This window comes from Pempheris klunzingeri, chromosome 19, assembly GCF_042242105.1.
Source record: "Pempheris klunzingeri isolate RE-2024b chromosome 19, fPemKlu1.hap1, whole genome shotgun sequence".
NCBI lineage: Eukaryota > Metazoa > Chordata > Actinopteri > Acropomatiformes > Pempheridae > Pempheris > Pempheris klunzingeri.
The window spans coordinates 22688015-22711816 of NC_092030.1; the positions used below are offsets into that span (position 1 = coordinate 22688015).

A 23802-nucleotide genomic window follows, 5' to 3' on the forward strand; every position below is an offset into this window, starting at 1 on the left:
ATTTTATTCATTATGTTCTGTAGTAGTTTAACATTAAACAGTGTATTCTTCTGTCTCCTCCCCTCCTCCCCCTCTCTGATTGGTCAGTCTGGTGGGGGCGGGGCAGTTGGAGCTGGTGACGGGCGGCTGGGTGATGGCGGACGAGGCGAACTCTCACTACTTCGCGCTGTTGGACCAGCTGATCGAGGGCCACCAGTGGATGCAGAGACACCTCGGTTCTCACCTCCTCCCGTCCTTTCACTGTGTGAGGTCACGCGGCGGCGCGGCGGCGCTCTAACCTCCGCCTCTCTGTGCAGGTGTGAAGCCGAGCAGCGGCTGGGCCGTGGACCCGTTTGGCCACTCCCCCTCCATGACCTACCTGCTGAGGGGGGCGGGGCTTCACAACATGGTCATCCAGAGAGTTCACTACGCCGTCAAGAAGCACTTCGCCCGGCAACAGACCCTCGAGTTTCTATGGCGACAGAGCTGGGGTGGGTCGGGGGGGGGGGGGGGGGGGGGGGGGGGGGGGGGGGCAGGAACAAATTAGAGTTATTAGGCTTCCTGCTCAGATAAAACTAGAATAAGGCTAAATTAAATGAACTCATTTTATTAAAGTCCATAAATCAATAAATTGAGAAAACAAAACATGAAGAAAAGTACAGAAACAATATTAGACAATAAAATATTATTTAGAACTTTTTAAACTGTTAATTTGAGTAAGAACTTTTCTCACAGACTTACAGACACTTTAATTCTACAACAATAGAAGAAATAATCAGAGTGAAGCTTCAGTAAACTAAAGTGTGATGTTCCAGATTCACTCATCTGTTAGAAAAGAACTCTTTAATAACTCTTCTTTCAAAAGAACGTCCGACATCACCTGACGGACTTGGTCATTACTGAAGAGTGAATTTATGTACATTTTGGGCTAAAATCTTTCATCTTTGTGACGATGACGTGTTTCTCTGACTCCGCCCACTGCCTGTGTATTAGACTCCTCCCCCCGCAGTGACATCACCTGTCACATGATGCCCTTCTACAGCTACGACGTGCCGCACACGTGTGGCCCGAACCCGGCGGTCTGCTGTCAGTTTGATTTCCACCGCCTGCCGGGGGGGCGGGTCTTCTGTCCGTGGAGGAAACCACCTCAGCCAATCACAGAGCAGAACGTCCAGGAGAGGTAAGAAGGGGGCAGGGCCAAATATACCATCTACTAAATATTCATTATTTTAATAATGATGACAATGAAATAAAAATAAAAAATATCTACGATTGTTTTAAGTGTGAAGTTTTTGAAAGAATGATTGACTGATGGAGGCAGCAGCTCTAAAATCCCTGTTTTAGTGAATGTAGTCTGGTGTGTGTCCTGTTTGTGGTTAAACCAAAAGGATCTTCCAGGTCTCTCTCTGTAGGGATCCTTTCCATGATGCTGTCACACACTTAGAATAACACTCTGAGCCTGTCAGTGGATCAAACAAGCTCTTTTAGTGGACCTACTGTGATCAGGTGCAGTTGTCCCAAAGGATCACGTTGCAGCCATTGCAGCCCGTTTGGTGTCTGCTGGCTGAGGTGATCTACTGGACCAGTTCCAACACTTTTACTACCTACCAGTCACTCACACACCAGGATGTGGACAGAGAGGATCATGGGGAGAAACAGGGGAGGGACCCTTTAAACCAGCTGACTTTTTAAATGGAGTTCTGTAACTTTGATCTTTGTGTTTCCTGTTTATACTAACTATTGACTGAACTACTCGCTCTGAGTGTTCAGGTGTTCAGGTGAGTATGAGAGTGGTGACCAGCTGTTCCTGTCTGTCCAATCAGAGCCCTCCTCCTCCTGGACCAGTACCGTCAGAAGTCTCGTCTCTTTCGCTCTCCAGTTCTTCTCGTCCCGCTCGGCGATGACTTTCGTTTTGTGGAGTCAAGCGAGTGGGACGCTCAGTTCAGCAACTACCAGAAACTGTTCGACTACTTCAAGCATCACCCGGAGCTCCACATCCAGGTGAGCACCTGGGACACCTGGGAGGGAGCGGGGAAGTAACCCCAAAGGTAGATTTAGGTCAGAGTCTCCCGTCTGCTCTCAGGCTCGTTTCGGGACACTCTCTGATTACTTCAGCGCTCTTCATCGCCGTCTGGGAGCAGCTGGAACGACTCTGCCGACACTCCGCGGCGACTTCTTCACCTACGCTGACCGAGACGACCACTACTGGAGCGGATACTTCACCTCCAGACCGTTCTATAAGCGGCTCGACAGGACGCTGGAGGCCACACTCAGGTACCCCCTCACCTGCATCAGTCAGGTACCCCCTCACCTGCATCAGTCAGGTACCCCCTCACCTGTATCTCTCAGGTACCCCCTCACCTGCATCAGTCAGGTACCCCCTCACCTGTATCTCTCAGGTACCTCCTCACCTGCATCAGTCAGGTACCCCCTCACCTGTATCTCTCAGGTACCCCCTCACCTGCATCAGTCAGGTACCCCCTCACCTGTATCTCTCAGGTACCCCCTCACCTGCATCAGTCAGGTACCCCCTCACCTGTATCTCTCAGGTACCCCCTCACCTGCATCAGTCAGGTACCCCCTCACCTGTATCTCTCAGGTACCCCCTCACCTGCATCTCTCAGGTACCCCCTCACCTGCATCAGTCAGGTACCCCCTCACCTGCATCAGTCAGGTACCCCCTCACCTGTATCAGTCAGGTACCCCCTCACCTGCATCTCTCAGGTACCCCCTCACCTGTATCAGTCAGGTACCCCCTCACCTGTATCTCTCAGGTACCCCCTCACCTGCATCAGTCAGGTACCCCCTCACCTGTATCAGTCAGGTACCCCCTCACCTGTATCAGTCAGGTACCCCCTCACCTGTATCTCTCAGGTACCTCCTCACCTGTATCTCTCAGGTACCCCCTCACCTGTATCTCTCAGGTACCCCCTCACCTGTATCTCTCAGGTACCCCCTCACCTGTATCAGTCAGGTACCCCCTCACCTGTATCTCTCAGGTACCTCCTCACCTGTATCTCTCAGGTACCCCCTCACCTGTATCAGTCAGGTACCCCCTCACCTGTATCTCTCAGGTACCCCCTCACCTGTATCTCTCAGGTACCCCCTCACCTGTATCTCTCAGGTACCCCCTCACCTGTATCAGTCAGGTACCCCCTCACCTGCATCTCTCAGGTACCCCCTCACCTGTATCAGTCAGGTACCCCCTCACCTGTATCTCTCAGGTACCCCCTCACCTGTATCTCTCAGGTACCCCCTCACCTGCATCAGTCAGGTACCCCCTCACCTGTATCAGTCAGGTACCCCCTCACCTGTATCTCTCAGGTACCTCCTCACCTGTATCTCTCAGGTACCCCCTCACCTGTATCTCTCAGGTACCCCCTCACCTGTATCAGTCAGGTACCCCCTCACCTGTATCTCTCAGGTGAACCCCCCCGACAGAAAGAAGCTTATTATTACATTATTAGTTTCTTTTATTTTGGAAAATCTCTTTAGTTCGTCAGAATCTATTTATTAAAATGTTTGTTCTTTTGTTTTGGTGTTTAGTTTAACCCTTTAACGCCGGCGCTCCCATTACATATCTATTTTTCACTGTCGGTAGAATTGCAACCAAATCAGACAGAGCAATAATTCTTTTGGCATATAAAACCCGAGGAGTCACACTTTCATGTCACACTCAACGTGTCCCAGAGCGCCGCTTCCTTCCACTAATGTGTTTGCAGAAATCCAGTATAAAGCGAACACAACAAAAATGTTCTAATCCAGACGTCGGGTGTTCACTGGACGCCATCACGCTGTGAACATGAACTATCACGTGGTTTTCTTATTTAGAAAAATATGTGTAGGAAAAAATGATTTTCACTTGTTGATGGTTTATTGCACTTTTTAGCTATTTCTTTAGTCAGTCTGGACAGAAGTCTGGACATACAGTCGTATGAAAAAGTTTAGGCACCCCTCTGAAGCTGCATAATAATTTACTCTGTCTGCACAGAAAACGATCACAGTGGCATGCCATTCATTTTCTAATAAAAGCTAAGTAATGGGGTGTTTTCCAGACAAAGATTTTTAGTGTAGCAATATTAAGTTGTATGAAATTGTATCAGATGTGAAAAATAGGCTGTGCAAAAATTTGGGCACCCTTGTCATTTTGCTTATTTGAATACCTGTAACTACTTAGCACTGATAAATTGGAACATAAAATTGGTTTGGTGAGCTCATTAAGCCTTGAACTTCATGGACAGGTGCATCCAATTATGAGAAAAAGGTATTTAAGGTGGCCAATTGCAAGTTGTTCTTCTCTTTGAGTCTCCTCTGAAGAGTGGCAACATGGGGGCCTCAAAACAACTCTCAAATGACCTGAAAACAAAGATTGTTCAATGTTACGGTTTAGGGGAAGGCTACAAAAAGCTATCTCAGAGATTTCAGCTGTCAGTTTCCACTGTGAGGAACATAGTGAGGAAATGGAAGACCACAGGCACAGTTGTTGTTAAGGCCAGAAGTGGCAGGCCAAGAAAAATATCAGAGAGGCAAAGGCGAAGGATGGTGAGAACGGTCAAAGACGACCCACAGACCACCTCCAAAGACCTACAACATCATCTTGCTGCAGATGGCGTCACTGTGCATCGTTCAACAATTCAGCGCACTTTGCACAAGGAGAAGCTGTACGGGAGAGTGATGAGGAAGAAGCCTTTTCTGCACATACGCCACAAACCGAGTCGCTTGAGGTATGCAAAAGCACATTTGGACAAGCCAGCTTCATTTTGGAATAAGGTGCTGTGGACTGATGAAACAAAGATTGAGTTATTTGGTCATAACAAGGGGCGTTATGCATGGCGGCAAAAGAAGACAGCATTCCAAGAAAAACACTTGCTACCCACAGTAAAATTTGGTGGAGGTTCCATCATGCTGTGGGGTTGTGTGGCCAGTGCTGGTACTGGGAATCTTGTTAAAGTTGAGGGTCGCATGGATTCCACTCAATATCAGCAGATTCTTGAGAATTATGTTCAAGAATCAGTCACAAAGTTGAAGTTACACCGGGGCTGGATATTTCAACAAGACAACGACCCAAAACACTGCTCAAAATCTACTCAGGAATTCATGCAGAGGAACAAGTACAATGTTCTGGAACGGCCATCCCAGTCCCCAGACCTGAATATTATTGAAAATCTGTGGGATGATTTGAAGTGGGCTGTCCATGCTCGGCAACCATCAAACCGAACTGAACTGGAGATGTTTTGTAAGGAGGAATGGTCGAAAATACCTTCATCCAGAATCCAGACACTGATTAGGGGCTATAAGAACCGTCTAGAGGCTGTTATTTTGGCAAAAGGAGGCTCTATCAAATATTGATGTGATTTTTCTGTTGGGGTGCCCAAATTTATGCACCTGTCTAATTTTGTTTTGATGCATATTGCACATTTTCTGTTAATCCGATAAAACTCATTTCACTACTGAAATATTACTGTGTCCATCAGTTATTTGATAAATCAAAATGAAATTGCTGATCCAAACACCTCATGATTTAGAAATGAAAATAATGGAAATTGTCAGGGTTGCCCAAACTTTTTCATATGACTGTATTATTAAAACTTGGAATATAAAGGTTGTATTGATGTATAGCAAATTAAAAATGCTCCAGAAAATGGCACTGCGGCCTGTAAAAGTGTAAAGATTTGCTCTGGCGTGTTCTATGGTGGCTATTGAAGGGTTCATTTCCTTTTCTACTTTCCCCATTTTGTCCCATTCTTCATTCTTTTACCAAAATCTTATTTTTTTATTCACGTTAATATTTCATAGATGATCATTTTCTGTCCAACAGAGCGACAGAAATCCTCTTCAGCCTGACGCTGGCTGAAATGCGTCGTTTCCATGGTGATGGCCGTCTGGTCGCAGACTTCCCCGCCCGCGAACACTTCCAGCGTCTGACGGCGGGAAGGCGGAGCCTGGCTCTCTTCCAGCACCACGACGCCGTTACCGGCACCGCCCGCGACCCTGTGGTGGTCGACTATGGCACCAGGTGGATGCTTCGTGTTAGCTCCCTTAGCCTGTTAGCATGTCGGCACATTCAGAAGTTATAGAATAAGTTAGTTTACTTAGACATTATTATGTTAGCATGTTAGCACAAAGTTGGGAAATGGCCATTAGCAGTTGGAAGCTAGATGTTAGCAAGTTAGCGTAAAGTAGGAAAAAAAGTCAATAAATAAAGATTCCTGTGAGATGTTAGCATTTGAATGTGTGCACATTAGCATCTAGGGATACAATTAGCAGATCAGAGTTTTTGGTTAGCTTGTTAGCATCTTAGCAGGGTGGAGAGTAAAAGGTTAACAACACAAAAATTATTTGACAGTTTAATGCAGTCAGACTACACCAACTTCTTTACGTTATTCAGTGAAAAAATGTGTGTAAAAAAATGATGTTAACGTAGACGTGTTCATGATTATAAAGAAGAAGTTAGCAGGTAAAAATTAGCAGGTGTTAGCATGACCATAGGTAAACACATCAAGAGTTTTGTTGAATTAAAACGTTTTAATTATTACTTTACCTTTTATAAACATTTTTATTGTAAATATTTTCAGATTATCAGATTTTTAAAAAATTATCCTTTAGTTCATTTGCAGATAACAAATGTTACTGTAGTAGCGCGAAGAACTCTTGAGCATCTTTAGCGTTAGCATGTTTTTTGTCTCATTTGTCCCTCCATGCTCTCTGTTGAAGGACGGCGTCGCCACTGGCAACGGTAACAGGTACCACCTCGCTTAGTGTGAGCAGTTAGCATTAGCTTCCCATCATACCCATTCATTTAGCATTAGCATATAACATTAATTTCACATCATTCCCATTTGATAAACGTATCATTAACGTTGTGTTTTACAGTGTAGTGTTTATTCATGTTGATTTGTTTTAAGTAAAGTTGTGGGATTTGTATTGTAAAGTTTTGATTGTAAAATACAGTTTTTGAGGCTTTTCCCTCAAAATAAAATCAGAACTCTTTTATGATTAAAGCTGAAGTAAAGTGAGAGCAGGAAGAAGAAAACAGTTTGAACTGAAATACATTTTATTTTACAGATTGTTTCACTCCATCCTGAACCTGCGCCAGGTGCTGCAGAGCTCCGCCCACTGGCTGCTCCTATTGGACAAGAGCCAATACCACCACGACCAATCAAAACCCTTCCTGCAAATGGTGACCTTTGACCCTATCACCTTTTTCACAGTTGTCCAATGCAGAATATTTTTAATGCTTGTACAAACATGCAGGATTATATCTCTAAATGTTTTAGTTTTTTATAACACAGACGTAGAGATGATTCAGCGTTATGACGACGCATGTCTGAAACAATATGATTATGATGTGTTCCATTTTTGGTTCAAGGTCTGAAATCGTTTCTTCTGAGCTGATGAAATGTTCACGTTTTGTTCTACGACAAAATTCAGTAAATTCTAGTTGCCACTGCTGAGCGCTGAAGCTTTGAAGTGCCTGAAAGAAGGTTCCTAACGGGCGGCTAACAGATGGCTAACCCAACAGGCGGCTAACAGATGGCTAACCCAGCAGGCGGCTAACAGATAGCTAACCCAGCAGGCGGCTAACAGATGGCTAACAGGACAGGTACACCTGACAGGTGATCCCTCAGAGCTTCATACTGTGATCCTTTTCCAGGACGAGGTGATCTCGGCGCAGGATGCCCTGCCTCAGAAGACGCCGCTCACGCTCAGTGGGGAGCCCAGGTGAGGGGGCGGGGCTTACGGAGGAAAGAGGCAGGATTAGAATGGCTCACTGTCTGATTTCTTCTGTCTGAGTCAGTTACAACTAACTAGTTTCTAACTGTTTGTTAGAAACTGTTTCAGGGGCAGGCTGGTTAGATTTAGGCACCAAAACCACTGGGTTGGGTTTAGGAATAGATGGTGTTTGGGTTAAAATGACAAGTCAATTACTCATTAAACACTAAATATCTTCTTTCCAACATAAACTCTGGTGTAAACACCATCTGTCTTTGCTGAATGAGGTCAGCCAGTGAAGGAGTTACTGATGTGTAAATCTGTTGCTAGGAGACATCTGCATGACCATCCAATGAGGAGCAACCAGCTGTGTAAACAGGAAGTCACCGCAGCATCATAAGCATAACGTCCAAAACTGTCGGCTTTAAAGACAAATCGTAGTAAATGTGGGTGTTAGTTTTATTTCTGTGTGCAGACGAGGAGAAAGATGGTGATAATTATACACGCTGATAGCATGTTAGCATGCTAACAGGCTAAACTAATGGTGAACATGGTGAATATTATGCCTGCTGATAGCATGTTAGCATGCTAACAGGCTAAACTAATGGTGAGCATGGTGAATATTATGCCTGCTGATAGCATGTTAGCATGCTGATGTTAGCAGGCAAATAAACTAAGCTAAGATGGTGAACATTATACCTGCTGGCAGTGTGTTAGTATGCTGATGAGCTGCTAGCATGGCTGTAGTCTCTGTGTTGTTATTGATTATTTATTGTTTGTGTTTCAGGTCATTGATCATCTTTAACCCGACCGAGCAGCTCCGATCGTCTGTCATCAGCGTCATTGTCGACTCTCCAGACGCTCATGTTGTTGATGCAGAAACGGGTCGACCAATGGCTGCTCAGATCTCTGCTGTGTGGGCGGAGCCAAGCCGGGCATCCGCTGACATTTTCCAGGTGAAGAACAATTTGATCAATAATTTTAGTTAATAGATATTTTATCTGTAATTTATCATTGTCTCAGAGTTTTGTTTATAATAATTTACCGTTTATAATGATATTATCATTTGTAATTTGGACTTTCACTTTTTGTCTTATTTCTGGTTATTGATAAGCCCCTCCCCTGATCAGTGATTGTCAAATCGCAGCTGAGCAGCAGTAATGAGTCACAGCAGGTGTGTTCAGGTGTGTTCTGACATTTTAAACTTTATATTTTCGCCTCCAGCTCGACTTTGTGGCAGAACTTCCTCCTCTGTCACTCATCGTTTATCATGTGACCAAAGCCTCAGCTGGCTCCGCCCACCGGACTCAGTACACCTTTCATCGTCACGGCAACCCGCCAACAGTCCAGGCTGAACACTTTCAGGTGTCTCGCCCACAAGGACCCGAGGCAGACGCCCGCCTGTCGCTTAGCAACAAGCACATCCAAATATGGAGCTCCCAGGAAACAGGCCTGCTGCAGGTCAGGCTTTTCAAATTAAAAGTCTGCCCAGGGAGGATATTTAACAACAACATAAAAGTTTCATTGTAAAATATTAAAATATGAAAGTTGTTAATTATTATAAAATAATCATTAACTTATTATCGTTATCATTATTATTATTGTTATTATTATTAATGATTAATTATTATTAATATTATTGTTATTGTAAAGCAAAAGTTTCTTAAATGACTGAAACGTTATATTTTCTGCGTTTGTTCTATTTTGAAATGTAGAGGCTCCGTCTGCAGTCCGGTCTGGTTCGGCAGGTCCAGGTCCAGTTTCTCTGGTACGGTACCAGAGCCGGAGCCAACCGGGACAAGAGCGGAGCATACCTGTTCCTGCCGGGGGAAGACGGGGCCCAGGTAAGACCAAAACCAGAACCAGAACCAGAACCCAGGTCAGTCAGACCAAGACCAGGGCTCTCTCTGATTGGTGTCTCTTGCCTCCCCCGCAGCTCTACTCGTCCTCAGAGTCCCCCCTGGTTCGGGTCTCCAGAGGTCCAGTCTTCTCTGACATCACTTCCTGTTTCAGACACTTCACACACAGAGTCCGACTGTACCACCTGGAAGGTGAGAGACCAGGATACCTGTTCAGAGCCCCAGGTTCAGTCTGCCGGGCTGATCAAACAATCATTTCACAATAAAAGCCTCTTGTATATCTCTGCCCCAGGGCATGCTGGGAGATCCCTGGAGATTTCCAACATGGTGGACATCAGGTCAGAGGCCAACCGGGAGCTCGTCATGCGGCTTGTCAGTGACGTTGCCAGCGGCAACCGTTTCTACACCGACCTTAACAGTTTCCAGGTTCATTGAGTTACAGTTTTAATGATGTCACAGAGTTAGTTGACTGACTGATTATTGATTACTTATTGATCATTGATCCCTGACTGATACAGATGCAGCAGCGGCGGACCCTGTCAAAGCTTCCCCTGCAGGCGAACTTTTACCCGATGACCTCGGCGTCCTTCCTGCAGGACTCGGCGTCTCGTGTGTCTCTGCTGTCGGCCCAGAGTCAGGCCGTCGCCTCGCTCAGTCCAGGTGAGTCCTCGTTTACCTAGACGTCTGTTGCACTGTTTCTATCTGATCCGTTTTCTTGTGTTTGACGCCTCCTTGTGGTCTGACTTCTTACCTGTAGTAACCTTTGACCTCTGACCTGTCCAGGTGAGCTGGAGGTGGTGTTGGACCGGCGGCTGCAGCAGGACGATAACCGCGGCCTCGGTCAGGGCGTCACCGACAACAAACCGACAGCCAGCCTGTACCAGCTGCTGCTGGAGGACCGGAGGGGAGGGGCCCAGGTGAGGGGGCGGGCCCAGGTGAGGGGGCGGGCCCAGGTGAAAGAAGCTACTGTGTGACATCATCACCAGAGTGCAGAGCAGCTTTAAAATCGTCTAAAAATCTCTGATTAAAGTCGCTCCCACTGCCACAGTTTTCACCCCACAGACGTCATTTAGACGTCAGAACCGCTCACAGACGAGTTACTACGGAAACAAACAGACTTTTCAGCCTCAAAGCAACAACAGATCCTTCAGCTGTCTCTTTGACTCTCGTGTTCTTTTGCCTCTGAAGCTTCTGATCAAACTCATAAATGTGGGACTCTGCCCAGAGACACCACCTCTGGTTCTCCACCTGTCAGGTTCTGTTCCTGTGGTTCCTCAGCACGAGCTCTGTGTTATCAGCAGTTCTGCCCGGAAACAGTGACACACAGCTGATGCTGATTGCTCCTCTGCTCTGATTGGTGGATTGATGATGAGCTGTTTTTAAGAGTTGGGCCCTTGAAACTGATTTAACTGAATCCCTACTAAGTCGTTTTGTATTTTCTTGTTTTTTTTCATTTTTCTACTTGACAGGAAGTGGGCGCAGCCTCTGAACACCTGTCACTACTCGCCCATCTGACCTCGCTCTCTCTCTGCCACCCGCCCATTACCTTGGTCACCCCTGGCAACGGCCAGATGCCAAAGCTCCGCCCCTTCCTGCCGCTGCGCTCAGCGCTGCCGTGTGACGTTCACCTGCTGAACCTGAGGACGCTGGAGGACGCACAGGTGAGAACCACAGCTGGAAACACCTGGAACATTGGTGGAGTTTCTGTGCTGAAAAAGATTTGAAAGGCAGCAAAGTTTTGTTCGTTTTTTAGAGAAAGCAGCGTCGCCTCACGCCGTCCCCATGGCGACTTTCTCTGTTATAATAACAAAAACTGAAATTGAAACAAAAGAAAAAAAGTGAAGAAAGAAAATGTTCTAAATCAAAGAAGCAGCTGAAGAACAAACTGTCTGTTGATTTGTTGGAAACAGGAAACAGGAAGTCCGTCACAGGAAGTGGGTCTCCTCCTCCACAGGAAGGGCTTTGACTGTAGCTCCGCCCCCGAGCCACCGCTACAGTGCACGTGGAGTGCGCACGAGGAGGTGGACACACACACACACACACACCTCTTTGTTTTTATTTGTTTTTGTTTGACTTTTTAAAGTTATTTTTTTACATCTACATTTGTTGTGTTTTCATGTTCTCCAGGTGAGTCTGGACGACCTGTTCTCTCCTCTCCGGTTCCGATCTGTCCGTCCATCAGCTCTCACTCTGCTGCCACAGGACGATGAACCGGAACAGCAGCCGCCGCGCATAACTCGGCTGCGGCCAATGGAAATCAGCGCCTTCCGCGTGGAACTGGACTGAAAAATGAGGAAGCAACAAGCGGAGGCAGAAATCATCAACAGCCAATCAGATGACAGGAAATAAGATACGGAGGGTAATTATTTAAAGGATTAACACTGAAAAGGTCAAACGGGAAAGTGAAAGATTCAACTTTTAAGTAAAAGTGGAAATAAAAAAGACTAAAATGGGCTGAAGGTGAAGCTTCAAACATGTGAACGAGTCAGCTGTGAATCAAACCATGAATATATTTACGTGTTTCTCTGTTACTGCGGGAAAAACTGGGGTTAAAAGGGAAAGACGAGAAGAAAAGAAAGAAACACAGAAAAGAAAAGATTTAGAAAAAGTTTGAATAAAAACGCAGATGTGTTTTTAGACTTCGTTGTTCGTAGCTCGTCTCTTTGTGGGGAAACAGTCTGTTCATGTTGCACTGGAACAGACCAGTTTAGACTAGAACAGACCAGTTTAGACTAGAACAGACCAGTTTAGACTAGAACAGACCAGTTTACACTAACAACAGACCAGTTTAGACTAGAACAGACCAGTTTAGACCGGAACAGACCAGTTTAGACTAGAACAGACCAGTTTAAACTATAACAGACCAGTTTAGACTAGAACAGACCAGTTTAGACTGGAACAGACCAGTTTAAACTAAGAACAGACCAGTTTAGACTAGAACAGACCAGTTTAGACTAGAACAGACCAGTTTAGACCGGAACAGACCAGTTTAGACTAGAACAGACCAGTTTAGACCGGAACAGACCAGTTTAGACTAGAACAGACCAGTTTAAACTAAGAACAGACCAGTTTAGACTAGAACAGACCAGTTTAAACTATAACAGACCAGTTTAGACTATAACAGACCAGTTTAGACCGGAACAGACCAGTTTAAACTAAGAACAGACCAGTTTAGACCGGAACAGACCAGTTTAGACTAGAACAGACCAGTTTAGACCGGAACAGACCAGTTTACACTAACAACAGACCAGTTTATACTAGAACAGACCAGTTTAGACCAGAACAGACCTGTTTAAACTAAGAGCAGACCAGTTTAGACTAGAACAGACCAGTTTAAACTATAACAGACCAGTTTAGACTAGAACAGACCAGTTTAAACTAAGGACAGACCAGTTTAGACTAGAACAGACCAGTTTAAACTAGAACAGACCAGTTTAGACCAGAACAGACCAGTTTAGACCGGAACAGACCAGTTTAAACTAAGAACAGACCACTTTAGACTAAGAACAGACCAGTTTAAACTAAGAACATGATATTTAAACTCTTCCTCCGTTTATCTTCAAATTAGAGACAGAATCTATGCGACAGGTGAGGCGACGGGTGAGACAGGACACCTTGTTTCTTCATGAAGGAAATCAGCTGTGAAAAAACTGAAATTTAACGTGTTACCACGGCAATAAAAGGGACCAAACGAGTGTTTAGCTCGAGTTTAATGAATGTTTAAAGTGTGTGTGTGTTTCCATGGTGACTGTCAGTCATAGTTGGGGGGGGGGGGTCCTGTTACTGCTGTTTTATTTTTTTAATGTCACTTTTTCAATGATGTGAAGTTTTTTCTGTTTCATAGAAGACTGTGGAATTGTGGGTAAATTGTGTCTGCTCATTGATTGATTGATTGGTGGGTGTGTTTAATGTGTGTGTTAAATGAATGCAGGTGTGTCAGGGTGAATGTGTTTTTCTGTTTTACTGTGAACGGGCGTCACTGAAACACACTAAGATCAAAAGTGTCTTTTTACTTTCTCGTTTCATTTCGGGGCAAATTTCTGGTTTTTATCCAAGAATAAATTATTGTTTAATTTCCTTTTTGTGGGCAGTTTGTATTTTTACTAACGAGACTCTCCAATCAGCTGAGAGACAGGACGTGATGTCACTGAAAATAACAACAAAATGTTACTTTAGTCCAACAGAGTCCTGACACAGTTCGCGGCGGTCGTTATGACAGTTAGAGCAGCTTCCTGCGCAGGGCTTTTTACAGTGTCGTTTCCGCTCCGCACCAGCAGGTGGCGATAAGGCGCCATTTTGTTTTTAGCCTGCCGCCGTAAAGCGTCATGAGGAGAGAGCCAATAGCAGCGGAGCAGGAAGTGACAGTCAGCTGGTAAACAGACGAGAAGCTTCACTCACCTCAGGAAGCTTTCTGCGGACTCCCCATGACTGCTCAGGTGAGTCTTCCGGCGCTTCGGTACAACAGCAAGTTCTGACGATGTCGACGCTGGCTCGTTTAGAGGCAGCTGAAGCCAGACTCCGTTGAGGTTTCCTCTTAATTTAACAGCGCTTTGCGGAGCAACGAACGTGAAAACACCGCCTACCTGAGACACACGAACGTTTGAAAAGTGTGTTTACTCGTGTGTTGGTCAGTAATAGGAACACCGAATTGAAGTCAGGTTATGTTTTAATGTAACTGATCAGTTTTACCTGTTGCTTAGATACACTTTAGATACAAAGATAGGAAACGTGTAAAGTTGCAGATTTCCAAAGGGAGATCTGCAGGACCTTGTATCGATGTGTCATGGCTGCTTGAGGGCACGTGGAGGCCGATCATGTGCAAAACGGCCAACATCAGTAACAAGTCAAATAGTGTGAGAAATATGCTGGAAATGGGCTTAGTGTTCATGATTCATACCTCTGTTTTCCATTTCTGATCATCTGATCACAGCCTGGATATCATTACCTACATTAATATTGATGATAATCCAGAGTCCAGGTGGGTTTGGAGGCAGCAGGTTAGTCTGCGGGTCACATCAGGTGGAGGAATAAGAAACATGCACAGGTAGAGCACAGGTGGAGGAGGACAGGTGAGGACAGGTGAGGATGGTGGAGGACGGTGGAGGACAGGCGGAGGACAGGTGAGGACGGTGGAGGACAGGCGGAGGACAGGTGAGGACAATGGAGGACAGGCGGAGGACAGGTGAGGACAGGCGGAGGACAGGACTGTTCATTTTAACATTATATTGATGTTCTTGTGTGTTCTCGTCGTTCTTCTGCAGGTGTTTGTCTTGTTCTTTGCGAAGAGCGTTGAGCTGACCGGAGTGAAGGAGGAGGAGATCGCCGCCGTGCCAACACCAATCAGCAGCCAGGACCTGTGGAGACTGTTGCTACGGCGACACCCGAGGTAACGCCATGTTCGCTGTCATCGCGCCGCGTCTGTGACGTCAAGTGATGACATAACTCTGTGTGTGTGTGTGTGTGTGTGTGTGTGCAGACTGTCTGCTCTGCAGGATCAGGTGGTGTTGGCGGTCCGTCAGGAGTACGTTGCCATCGGCGACCAGGTGGTGACTCTGGGAGACGGGGACGAGGTGGCTGTGGTGCCGCCGCTGAGCGGAGGATAAAGTCAGGCGGTAAGAGACTGACGACCAATCAAAGGTGTGGACAGGTGGAGACCAGGTGGAGGGTACCTGTATGGGCTGCAGACAGTGACACCAGTCGGTGGGGGGGGTGTTCAGTTTCCTTGCTGGTGCGACGCTGAACGTGACCTCCGGTTGTTTTTCTCAGAGATGGAGGAGGAGCGGAGAGACGTCTTCAAGCTGAGCCGTGATTGGCTGTCTGTACAGGAAGTGGTGAACGCCGTCAGCAGCCCTTCCTGTGGAGCCATTTCACTTTTTATAGGTTCACATTTTATTTATTTACAACAACAGCAGAATGATAGAAAACATCATTCCACCTTAAATAGTGTGTGTGTGTGTGTGTGTGTGTGTGTGTGTGTGTGTGTGTGTGTGTGTGTGTGTGTGTGTGTGTGTGTGTGTGTGTGTGTGTGTGTGTGTGTGTGTGTGTGTGTGTGTGTGTGTGTGTGTGTGTGTGTGTGTGTGTGTGTGTGTGTGTGTGTGTGTAGGTACAACGCGTGAGGACGAGGTGGACGGCAGGAAGGTGATTGGTCTGGAGTACGAGGCGTACGAGTCCATGGCCCAATCAGAGTTCAGGAAGCTGTGTGCTGACATCAGAGGGTGCTGGCCAACGGTGACGCACGTCTGCGTCCACCACCGGCTCGGGTCAGAACACGTGTCACTCAGCGACTGCGTCCGGCCAATGAGAATCAACCGCTGAGCTCATGGAACTAAAGCATTCTCTAACTTCCTGGTTTGTGTGTCACTGCACATGCTCAGTAGTGCTTGTCCCTCAGACGTCAGACGCATCCAGTCAGCCTCTGTAACAGAGGGCTGTGTCAATAAAGTTCCGGAGCAGCTCTGTCTGTGTCAATAAAGTTCTGGACGCTGTGTCTGAGGCTCAGACTCACCTGTGATCTTCCTCCTCAGGTGGGTGGAGGTGGGTCAGGCCAGCGTTGTCATGGCGATCTCGTCTCCTCATCGCCAAGACGCCCAGCAGGCGATACAGCGCGGCATCGGCCAGCTGAAGGCCTCGGTCCCCATCTGGAAGAAGGTAACCCATCGATCGGGCTGATTGGTTATCGGTCAGACTGGTTATCGATTGTGTGATTCTGATTGACAGGAAGTGTACGACACTCAGGAGTCGAGCTGGAAGGAGAACGCAGAGTGTTCGTGGGGCGCTCACAGTAAACGACCGGTCACATCGTCCACAGAGACCATTTGATGCACCAGTGGGAAGAAACTGATCCTGATCAATAAGAAAGGACTTTTATTATTATCAAAGCTGATCAATAAAACTGCTGTGATTACCTTTCTCTTTGTGGTCGTCTGACGTGTTTTCGTTCCAGAGTGAGACGTCAACACACACACACACACACACACACACACACACACACACACACACACACACACACACACACACACACACACACACACGTTAGCAGGGTGGAATCAATAACTAAAGATGGGGGGGGCTGATTAATAATCAAACTCCCATTGAAGAAAAACTCACTTTCTGAGTGGGGTGTTTTCTTCATTCTTTATTTAAATGATCTTTACATCCTTTTTTATTTCCTTTATTATTAATCCGTTTTTAGAAAGTTCAGCTGATCACTCAGGTTTTTAAAAACAAGGCTTTTATTGTGAAGGTGGCCGGAAGAGGCGTGCTCGCTGTTGCTACGCACGCCCCTCCGCTGTTCCCCCCGCCGCCGCCCCCCCCGCCCCTGGTTGGTCAGCTGACCGTCGGCCGGTCTGGTGACTGTCAAACCCCCGATGCTCGCACCGTGACCCGGAGAGCAGCACCGCCAGGCCGAGGCCGGCCTCTGTGTCCCCGCTACCGGAGCTCCTGACTCGGACTGGTCCCCGCTGCCCCCCACCCCCACCCCCACCCCCCCGGAGCCCAGATCGCTGGCCTGGACGCGCCGAGCTCGTCGCACCCAGAGTCGGTCCCTCACACACCGGTCCTCCGATTGGTCCCACTCCGAGGCCGGTCAGCTGGTCGACTCTCTCCCGAGCCCGTGTGACCCCCAGCCGGCCCGCAGCCCCGGCGGCCCCCACAGGCCGCCATGGCCCTGCTGGACGTCGCCATGCAGGGACTCGCTGTGTTCGGCTTCATCCTGTTCTTCGTGCTGTGGCTCATGCACTTTATGTCCATCATCTATGTGTGAGTCCCCGCTAAGCTAGGCTAACTCAGGGCAGCTAGCAGCTAGCAGCTAGCGGAGGGACGCCCTGCGTCCTCTCTGTTCCTCCTGTATTCTGATGTCTGTGTCTCTTGCTGGATTAAACATACAAATGACATAAATTGGGTTTCTAAGCGGGCTTCTGAGAGTGTAACAGCCGGTTGAACATCCGTGTCTGAGCGGTTGTGTTCTGGGGCGTTTTCCTGGTTAACCGCTAGCCGGTTAGCTGCCAGTTAATTTCCGTTCACTCGGGGGTCCGTGAGGCTCCCCCTAAACTCGGGTTGAACCAATTAATTGATCTTTTATCAACTGGGGCCGTTTCTGAGGCAGCTGAAACGGGTTTATTTCCTCTTTCAGATCCGCATCGGAGGTTCCGTAACTCTGTTCCGCTACGGTCCGTCAGCCTCAGTCGCACGGGTTTCCTGTTTCTGTTGACGCCGTGTCACGTTGTAAAACCTGGTGATTTTATGATGTTTTGGTCAGCGGCCGATGTTGTCGCGTGGCCGTAAGTAGCAATAAGAGCTGGTTGAAGTTTTACGAGTCGCTCTTTAATTCGGCATTAATCTAAACCACGCAGTAGCACATGAATCCTTTGATTTTAAGGTTTTTGAATGAACTTCAGCGTCAGTCCTCCCTGATCCTTCCACCACCTTTTCGTGGTGCAAACACAGCAAATTAAAAACTTTGTGACCTCTGATGATCTCAGTGACCTCTGACCTCTGATGATCTCTGTGACCTCTGACCTCTGATGATCTCTGTGACCTCTGTGACCTCTGATGATCTCTGTGACCTCTGTGACCTCTGATGATCTCTGTGACCTCTGTGTGTCCTCCAGGCGGCTCCACCTGCATAAGAAGAGGTCGGAGGTCAAGCAGCCGTTCGTGCAGCTGGCTGGAGTTTCTCTGCTAAAGCCGCTGAAGGGCGTCGACCCGAACCTGATCTCCAACCTGGAGACCTTCTTCACGCTGGATTACCCCAAGGTGACGCTAACTACCCAACTACTGCTCCTGACCATCATGTATGTTCTGCTGACCACCATCAAACTACCCCAGAATATGATTTAACTGCCCCAACAACCATCAAACAACCCCTGACCAACATCCAGTTGCCCCTGACTGCCCCAGCTGCCCCCTGACTGCCCCAGCTGCCCCCTGACTGCCCCAGCCCCCCCCTGCAGTCTAAGTAAGCTGAGTCTGTGTCTTGCAGTACGAGATCCTGCTGTGCGTTCAGGATCAGGACGATCCGGCCGTCGACGTCTGTAAAAAGTTGTTGGGCAAATATCCCAACGTGGACGCTCGCTTGTTCATCGGTGAGGAACGTTTGTTCTGTGTTCTCTAGCAGGAAGCAGCCATGTTTGTGTCTGCTGACCTTCACTAGCAGCTAATGCTGTTCTTCGCTTCTCAGGGGGGAAGAAAGTTGGAATCAACCCCAAGATCAACAACCTGATGCCGGGCTACGAGGGCGCCAAATACGGCCTGGTGTGGATCTGCGACAGCGGCATCAGAGGTCGGTTACGTCACGTTTCTGCTTTTAGTTCCGGCGTCACGTGCTAAGACGTGTTCGTCATTTTTGCTGATGCTAACGCCGGGTGTGTTTGTGTGGCAGTGAAAGCCGACACCCTGACAGATCTGACCAATCAAATGACAGAGAAGGTGGGATTGGTCCATGGGTTGCCTTATGTTGCCGACCGCCAAGGCTTCGCCGCCACACTGGAACAGGTAAGGCTACCAAGCTAACAAGGCTAACTCTGCTGACTGGTTTCCAGGTGCGCACACAAGACTGGAGCAAAACTTTTAGCAACCAGATACCAGTGCTATTGCTAATGCTAATGTATTAAGTTATGTCTTTCAATGCGTTTTAGCGCTAATATACTCAAATGTTACCAGCTATTCCAGATGTTAAGCAGTCTTTTTGAAGTAGTCAGTGCTAACATTGCTGTGACATGATACGTGTATTTTCTTTTTTAATGTTGGTTACACCTGACATGCTATTATTCCTTCAGCTCAGCTGTTAGCAGTTGTATGCTAACATGATAATTTCCCAGCTGTGTGGGAACTCATTAAACTCTATAATGTCTCCCAGCTTTGTTGCTCCAGGAGCTAATGCTAACCTACATCTCAGTGTTAAAGTGTTAGCTTCAGTGATGCTAACAGATGCTAACCTGTTGTTAGGTGTATTTTGGGACGTCCCACCCTCGCTCCTACATCTCTGCTAACGTGACGGGGATAAAGTGCGTGACGGGGATGTCGTGTCTGATGAGGAAGGATGTGCTGGATCAGGCCGGTGGATTGGTCGCCTTCGCTCAGTACATCGCCGAGGATTACTTCATGGCTAAAGCCATCGCTGACAGGTTAGCATGTTAGCGCGTTAGCGCCTGTAGTTTGTTGCTATGTGTTTATCAGAGGTTAAATGAAGCCGGTGATTCTGACTCCTCAGAGGATGGAAGTTCTCCATGGCGACACAGGTGGCGTTGCAGAATTCTGGCTCATACTCCATTGGTCAGTTCCAGTCCCGTATGATCAGGTGACCTCAGAACTCTTCATTTGATTGGCTGTTTTTGTTATTCACATTTAAATGAAGTGTAATTTTTCTGATGTCTGTAGTTGAATGTTTGAAATGTTTCCTGATATCAGAAGTGTTTAAATGAGTTACTTCTCCGGTCGTCTGCTTACAGACGTTCTTAGTAATATGATCATATGAATTACTGACCTTCAGGTGGACCAAGCTGAGGATCAACATGCTGCCCGGCACCGTGCTGGAGCCCGTCTCCGAGTGCTTCCTGGCCAGCCTCATCATTGGCTGGGCTGCTCATCACGTGTTCAGGTACGCAGCCAATCAGAGGGCAGGAGCAGGCGTCTGACTTCCTGTCTGTGTTTAGTTAATTAGGTTTATTCTGCCCTCTTCTTCTTCATCTTCATCTCCATCTCCTCATGCTGGGAGGATGTGACCTCGGTTCGGTTTCTACTAAAGCAGGAGTTTGTTTTAATGTGTGTGTGTGTGTGTGTGTGTGTGTGTGTGTGTGTGCGCTGCAGGTGGGACATGATGGTCTTCTTCATGTGTCACTGTCTCGCCTGGTTTATATCTGACTACATCCAGCTGACTGGAGTTCAGGTAACTACCTTCCACACAATGCTGTGCTTTTACTTTGAAAAGACAGCTTCCTTTTACCTGGAGGACAGATGATGGACAGGTGGAGGACAGGTGATGGACAGGTGGAGGACAGGTGATGGGCAGGTGATGGACAGGTGGAGGACAGGTGATGGACAGGTGGAGGACAGGTGGAGGACAGGTGATGGACAGGTGATGGACAGGTGGAGGACAGGTGATGGACAGGTGGAGGACAGGTGGAGGACAGGTGGAGGACAGGTGGAGGACAGGTGATGGACAGGTGGAGGACAGGTGGAGGACAGGTGATGGACAGGTGGAGGACAGGTGATGGACAGGTGATGGACAGGTGATGGACAGGTGATGGACAGGTGATGGACAGGTGGAGGACAGGTGGAGGACAGGTGATGGACAGGTGATGGACAGGTGGAGGACAGGTGATGGACAGGTGGAGGACAGGTGGAGGACAGGTGATGGACAGGTGGAGGACAGGTGATGGACAGGTGGAGGACAGGTGGAGGACAGGTGATGGACAGGTGGAGGACAGGTGATGGACAGGTGATGGACAGGTGGAGGACAGGTGGAGGACAGGTGATGGACAGGTGGAGGACAGGTGGAGGACAGGTGATGGACAGGTGGAGGACAGGTGATGGACAGGTGATGGACAGGTGGAGGACAGGTGGAGGACAGGTGATGGACAGGTGATGGACAGGTGGAGGACAGGTGATGGACAGGTGGAGGACAGGTGGAGGAGAGGGGCATATGGCTGTGTGTCCTCACAGGTGTAGTTTAGGTTTTCTCAGCCTGTGTCTGATTGGCTGTTGATGGATGACATCACCACCAGGGCGGTCCCCTGTGCTTCTCGAAGCTGGACTTCGCCGTCGGCTGGTTCATCAGGGAGTCGATGGCGGTCCAGATCTTCCTGTCGGCTCTGTGGGACCCGACCATCAGCTGGAGGACCGGCCGCTACCGTCTGCGCTGCGGCGGCACCGCCGAGGAGATTCTCGACGTCTAGTTACCACGGCGACCGGCAGCACCTTCGCCCTCCTCAGGATGAACGGAGGGAGAAAAAAGACTGACGATTATTTTTTTTTATGAGAAAAACAGTTTGTTTTAATGTGTGTGTGTGTGTGTGTGTGTGTGTGTGTGTGTGTGTGTTTTTATCTATTTATGTTCCTTTTGGTGCTAAAACTAAATGATGCCAGAACAAGCCAATGAGAGCGCAGGATGGAGACAGAAACAAAACAAAAGCAGGTGGGAGGAAGTGACGCGTCGCACTGAATCGTCTGATCAGCCAATCGGGAGAGAGCAGTCAGAATCCTCTTTCCTCATTGGCTGATTTCCCGTTTCCTGTCGGCTTCAGCTTTCCTGTTTCATGATTTAGAATTTTTCTTTATGGAGCAAAAAACGTGAACTAATCTGAAGGGAGAACAGAATCCTGAAAGATTCGCAACAGAATTTCTATGAGCAAAATCTTTTCTCGCCGTGTGGATTCTCGTCTGTAACGTTTCTGTAAAGTTCCCAAACTCAAACTGCTCTAAATACAGACGGGGATCACAATCTTCTCACGTGATGTTTGCTTCCATCGTTTTTGCACAGAAAAACGAACCTGCAGATTATTTTTCACCAACAGAGGCTAAAAAATTTAAGTGTTTTTTACAGAAGCAGAAAAACTAACTGGAGACGTTTTCTTGTTTCGATCATTTTAAAGAACGATTTTAAGGTTTCAGTAAAAGATCCTCAGGGGAGTCTGAGCTGCTGGTTCAAACAGGTGAATCAGAAATATTTAATATCAATGATTCATTTCAGTTTTATTACAAGAAAACGTCTCTCTTCTTTCTGAGTTTCTGTAAAATGTCTCAGATATGAAATAAAAGCATTGATCTGTGCAGCTGTGAGTTAAAAAGAAAAACTAATGTGAAAACAATCAGCCAATGAGGAGAGAGCGTGAAGTCAGATGACATTTCTCGTCACTTCGGATGAATTTTGTCATTTTGCAGAAGACGAAACGTAAACTAGAGATTAGAAAAGTGGCTTTTTCATCAATATTTCTTCTCTCATAATTCCAAAATCTAGAAAATGTCTTTGAGAGAAGACTTGTGCTTTTAAAAACTCCAGTTATAGGAGTGTATATATGAATTTCAGAATTGATGAATTGAGAAATGATCTGATAATGAAATCTTAATGCTGTGAAACATCTCAACAAGAATTTCTTGGCGTGATTATAAAATCGTAATCGTAATTATGAATAAAGATCTCATATTTACGAGAGATGTTTTTCCAAAGTCGTGACACCGGTAACCAAGAACTATAAAAAGTGTCTCTTAATTGTAACAAAAATGAATTTGTTTTACCGGATCTTTGTTTTGTAGTTACGACATTCGTATCTCATGATTACAAACTAGATACAAAATAAAAGGAGCCCTCAGACGTAATTAAGACAAAAAAATATGTCTTTTCTTTAGTGAATTTGCTTCTGTAGCCACAAATAAACAGGCCAATGGGATCAGAGGATTTTTGTTGATTCATGAAACAAATTTCTTTTCAGTTTTTTCTTTTTCTGTTTTTTTTTCCCCAAAAAGACTTCAGCACTGAATGAATTCCAGTATTCTGACGTTTAAGGTCTCAACATTTCATGTGATTCACAAAACATCAAATAAAACACTGGACCAAAAAAACCCACAAAATTAAAGAAAAAAAATCCACCTTTTTTGTTTTGTAGAGTCTAAACACTGTGTGTGTGTGTGTGTGTGTGTGTGAGTGTGAGAGAGAGAGAGAGAGAGAGAGAGATATCGCGGGTGATTTTTAAAGATGTGTTGCTTTAGTGTTAGCCCTTAGCTGTTAGCGTAGCCACGGGGAGTTTGGTTGATGACATCATCTGTAGTCGGACGAGCCCCCGTCGCCGTCGTCCAATAGGATCAGTAGGATTCGTATTTGTTTGCTGTTTTTTTTAAATTACAAGTATCTGCTGTAGTTTTCGAAGCGACCAATCACAGTTGAGGATTGTGTCTACACAGGAACAATAAAGTTTTATCCATTCAAAGCTGAACTTTTTATGTGTTTGTAAAAAATTTTCTGCAATCTAATTGGCTGGGAGGATGGACTGTGGGCGGAGCCCGTAGAAACCAAAGTTAGCCATTGGTTGTCAGATGAAGTATTTATTCAGTGATTCATGCTACAACTTCCTGTCACACTTTCAGAATAAAACTAGAAATGTTTCTGAATCAAGCACAGACACCCCCCCCACCGCCCCCCATGCACTGGTTCCATAATAAAACAATTAGATATAATAATCAGATTAAATATAATAACTATCAGTCCCACCTGCTCCCACAATGCACCACAAGGACTTTACATTCATCAGCATAAAAG

The 23802-nt window shown here is 46.8% G+C and overlaps 3 protein-coding genes across 5 annotated transcripts in view; all 3 read left to right on the top strand.

The window, feature by feature from the left end:
• man2a1 (mannosidase, alpha, class 2A, member 1) overlaps positions 1 to 13628 on the top strand; it is an 18677-nt gene extending 5049 nt beyond the window's left edge. Inside the window, exons 7-24 of the mRNA XM_070850631.1 lie at positions 88 to 215; positions 297 to 470; positions 973 to 1159; positions 1803 to 1980; positions 2063 to 2253; positions 5798 to 5995; positions 7045 to 7159; positions 7634 to 7701; positions 8480 to 8648; positions 8917 to 9153; positions 9408 to 9536; positions 9629 to 9743; positions 9844 to 9977; positions 10070 to 10211; positions 10335 to 10468; positions 11021 to 11212; positions 11462 to 11572; positions 11679 to 13628. Coding sequence (XP_070706732.1) covers positions 88 to 215; positions 297 to 470; positions 973 to 1159; positions 1803 to 1980; positions 2063 to 2253; positions 5798 to 5995; positions 7045 to 7159; positions 7634 to 7701; positions 8480 to 8648; positions 8917 to 9153; positions 9408 to 9536; positions 9629 to 9743; positions 9844 to 9977; positions 10070 to 10211; positions 10335 to 10468; positions 11021 to 11212; positions 11462 to 11572; positions 11679 to 11837 — 2761 coding nt within the window. The 3' untranslated portion in view covers positions 11838 to 13628. The remainder of the gene's footprint in view (positions 1 to 87; positions 216 to 296; positions 471 to 972; positions 1160 to 1802; positions 1981 to 2062; positions 2254 to 5797; positions 5996 to 7044; positions 7160 to 7633; positions 7702 to 8479; positions 8649 to 8916; positions 9154 to 9407; positions 9537 to 9628; positions 9744 to 9843; positions 9978 to 10069; positions 10212 to 10334; positions 10469 to 11020; positions 11213 to 11461; positions 11573 to 11678) is intronic.
• Positions 13629 to 13910: 282 nt separating this feature from the next.
• Positions 13911 to 16461, top strand: LOC139218927 (molybdopterin synthase catalytic subunit). Of its 2 annotated transcripts, none has more exons than XR_011585686.1 (5): positions 13911 to 13987; positions 14813 to 14937; positions 15028 to 15163; positions 15318 to 15431; positions 15655 to 15679. XR_011585686.1 is itself a non-coding variant. In XM_070850675.1 (5 exons), exons 2-5 carry the CDS (start codon positions 15320 to 15322, stop codon positions 16368 to 16370), a joined length of 495 nt encoding a protein of 164 aa, XP_070706776.1. In that variant the 5' UTR covers positions 15034 to 15163; positions 15318 to 15319; the 3' UTR covers positions 16371 to 16461. The 2 variants fall into 2 exon arrangements, 1 of the variants encoding a protein (XP_070706776.1); XM_070850675.1 differs by lacking the exons at positions 13911 to 13987; positions 14813 to 14937 and adding exons at positions 16076 to 16199; positions 16269 to 16461 and having other exon boundaries at positions 15034 to 15163; positions 15655 to 15811.
• Positions 16462 to 17027: 566 nt separating this feature from the next.
• Positions 17028 to 23473, top strand: ugcg (UDP-glucose ceramide glucosyltransferase). Of its 2 annotated transcripts, XR_011585696.1 has the most exons (11): positions 17028 to 17309; positions 18161 to 18305; positions 18532 to 18634; positions 18730 to 18831; positions 18931 to 19043; positions 19497 to 19675; positions 19762 to 19848; positions 20041 to 20148; positions 20358 to 20436; positions 21275 to 23192; positions 23242 to 23473. XR_011585696.1 is itself a non-coding variant. In XM_070850956.1 (10 exons), exons 1-10 carry the CDS (start codon positions 17212 to 17214, stop codon positions 21443 to 21445), a joined length of 1185 nt encoding a protein of 394 aa, XP_070707057.1. In that variant the 5' UTR covers positions 17028 to 17211; the 3' UTR covers positions 21446 to 23473. The 2 variants fall into 2 exon arrangements, 1 of the variants encoding a protein (XP_070707057.1); XM_070850956.1 differs by having other exon boundaries at positions 21275 to 23473.
• Positions 23474 to 23802: the final 329 nt, after the last annotated feature.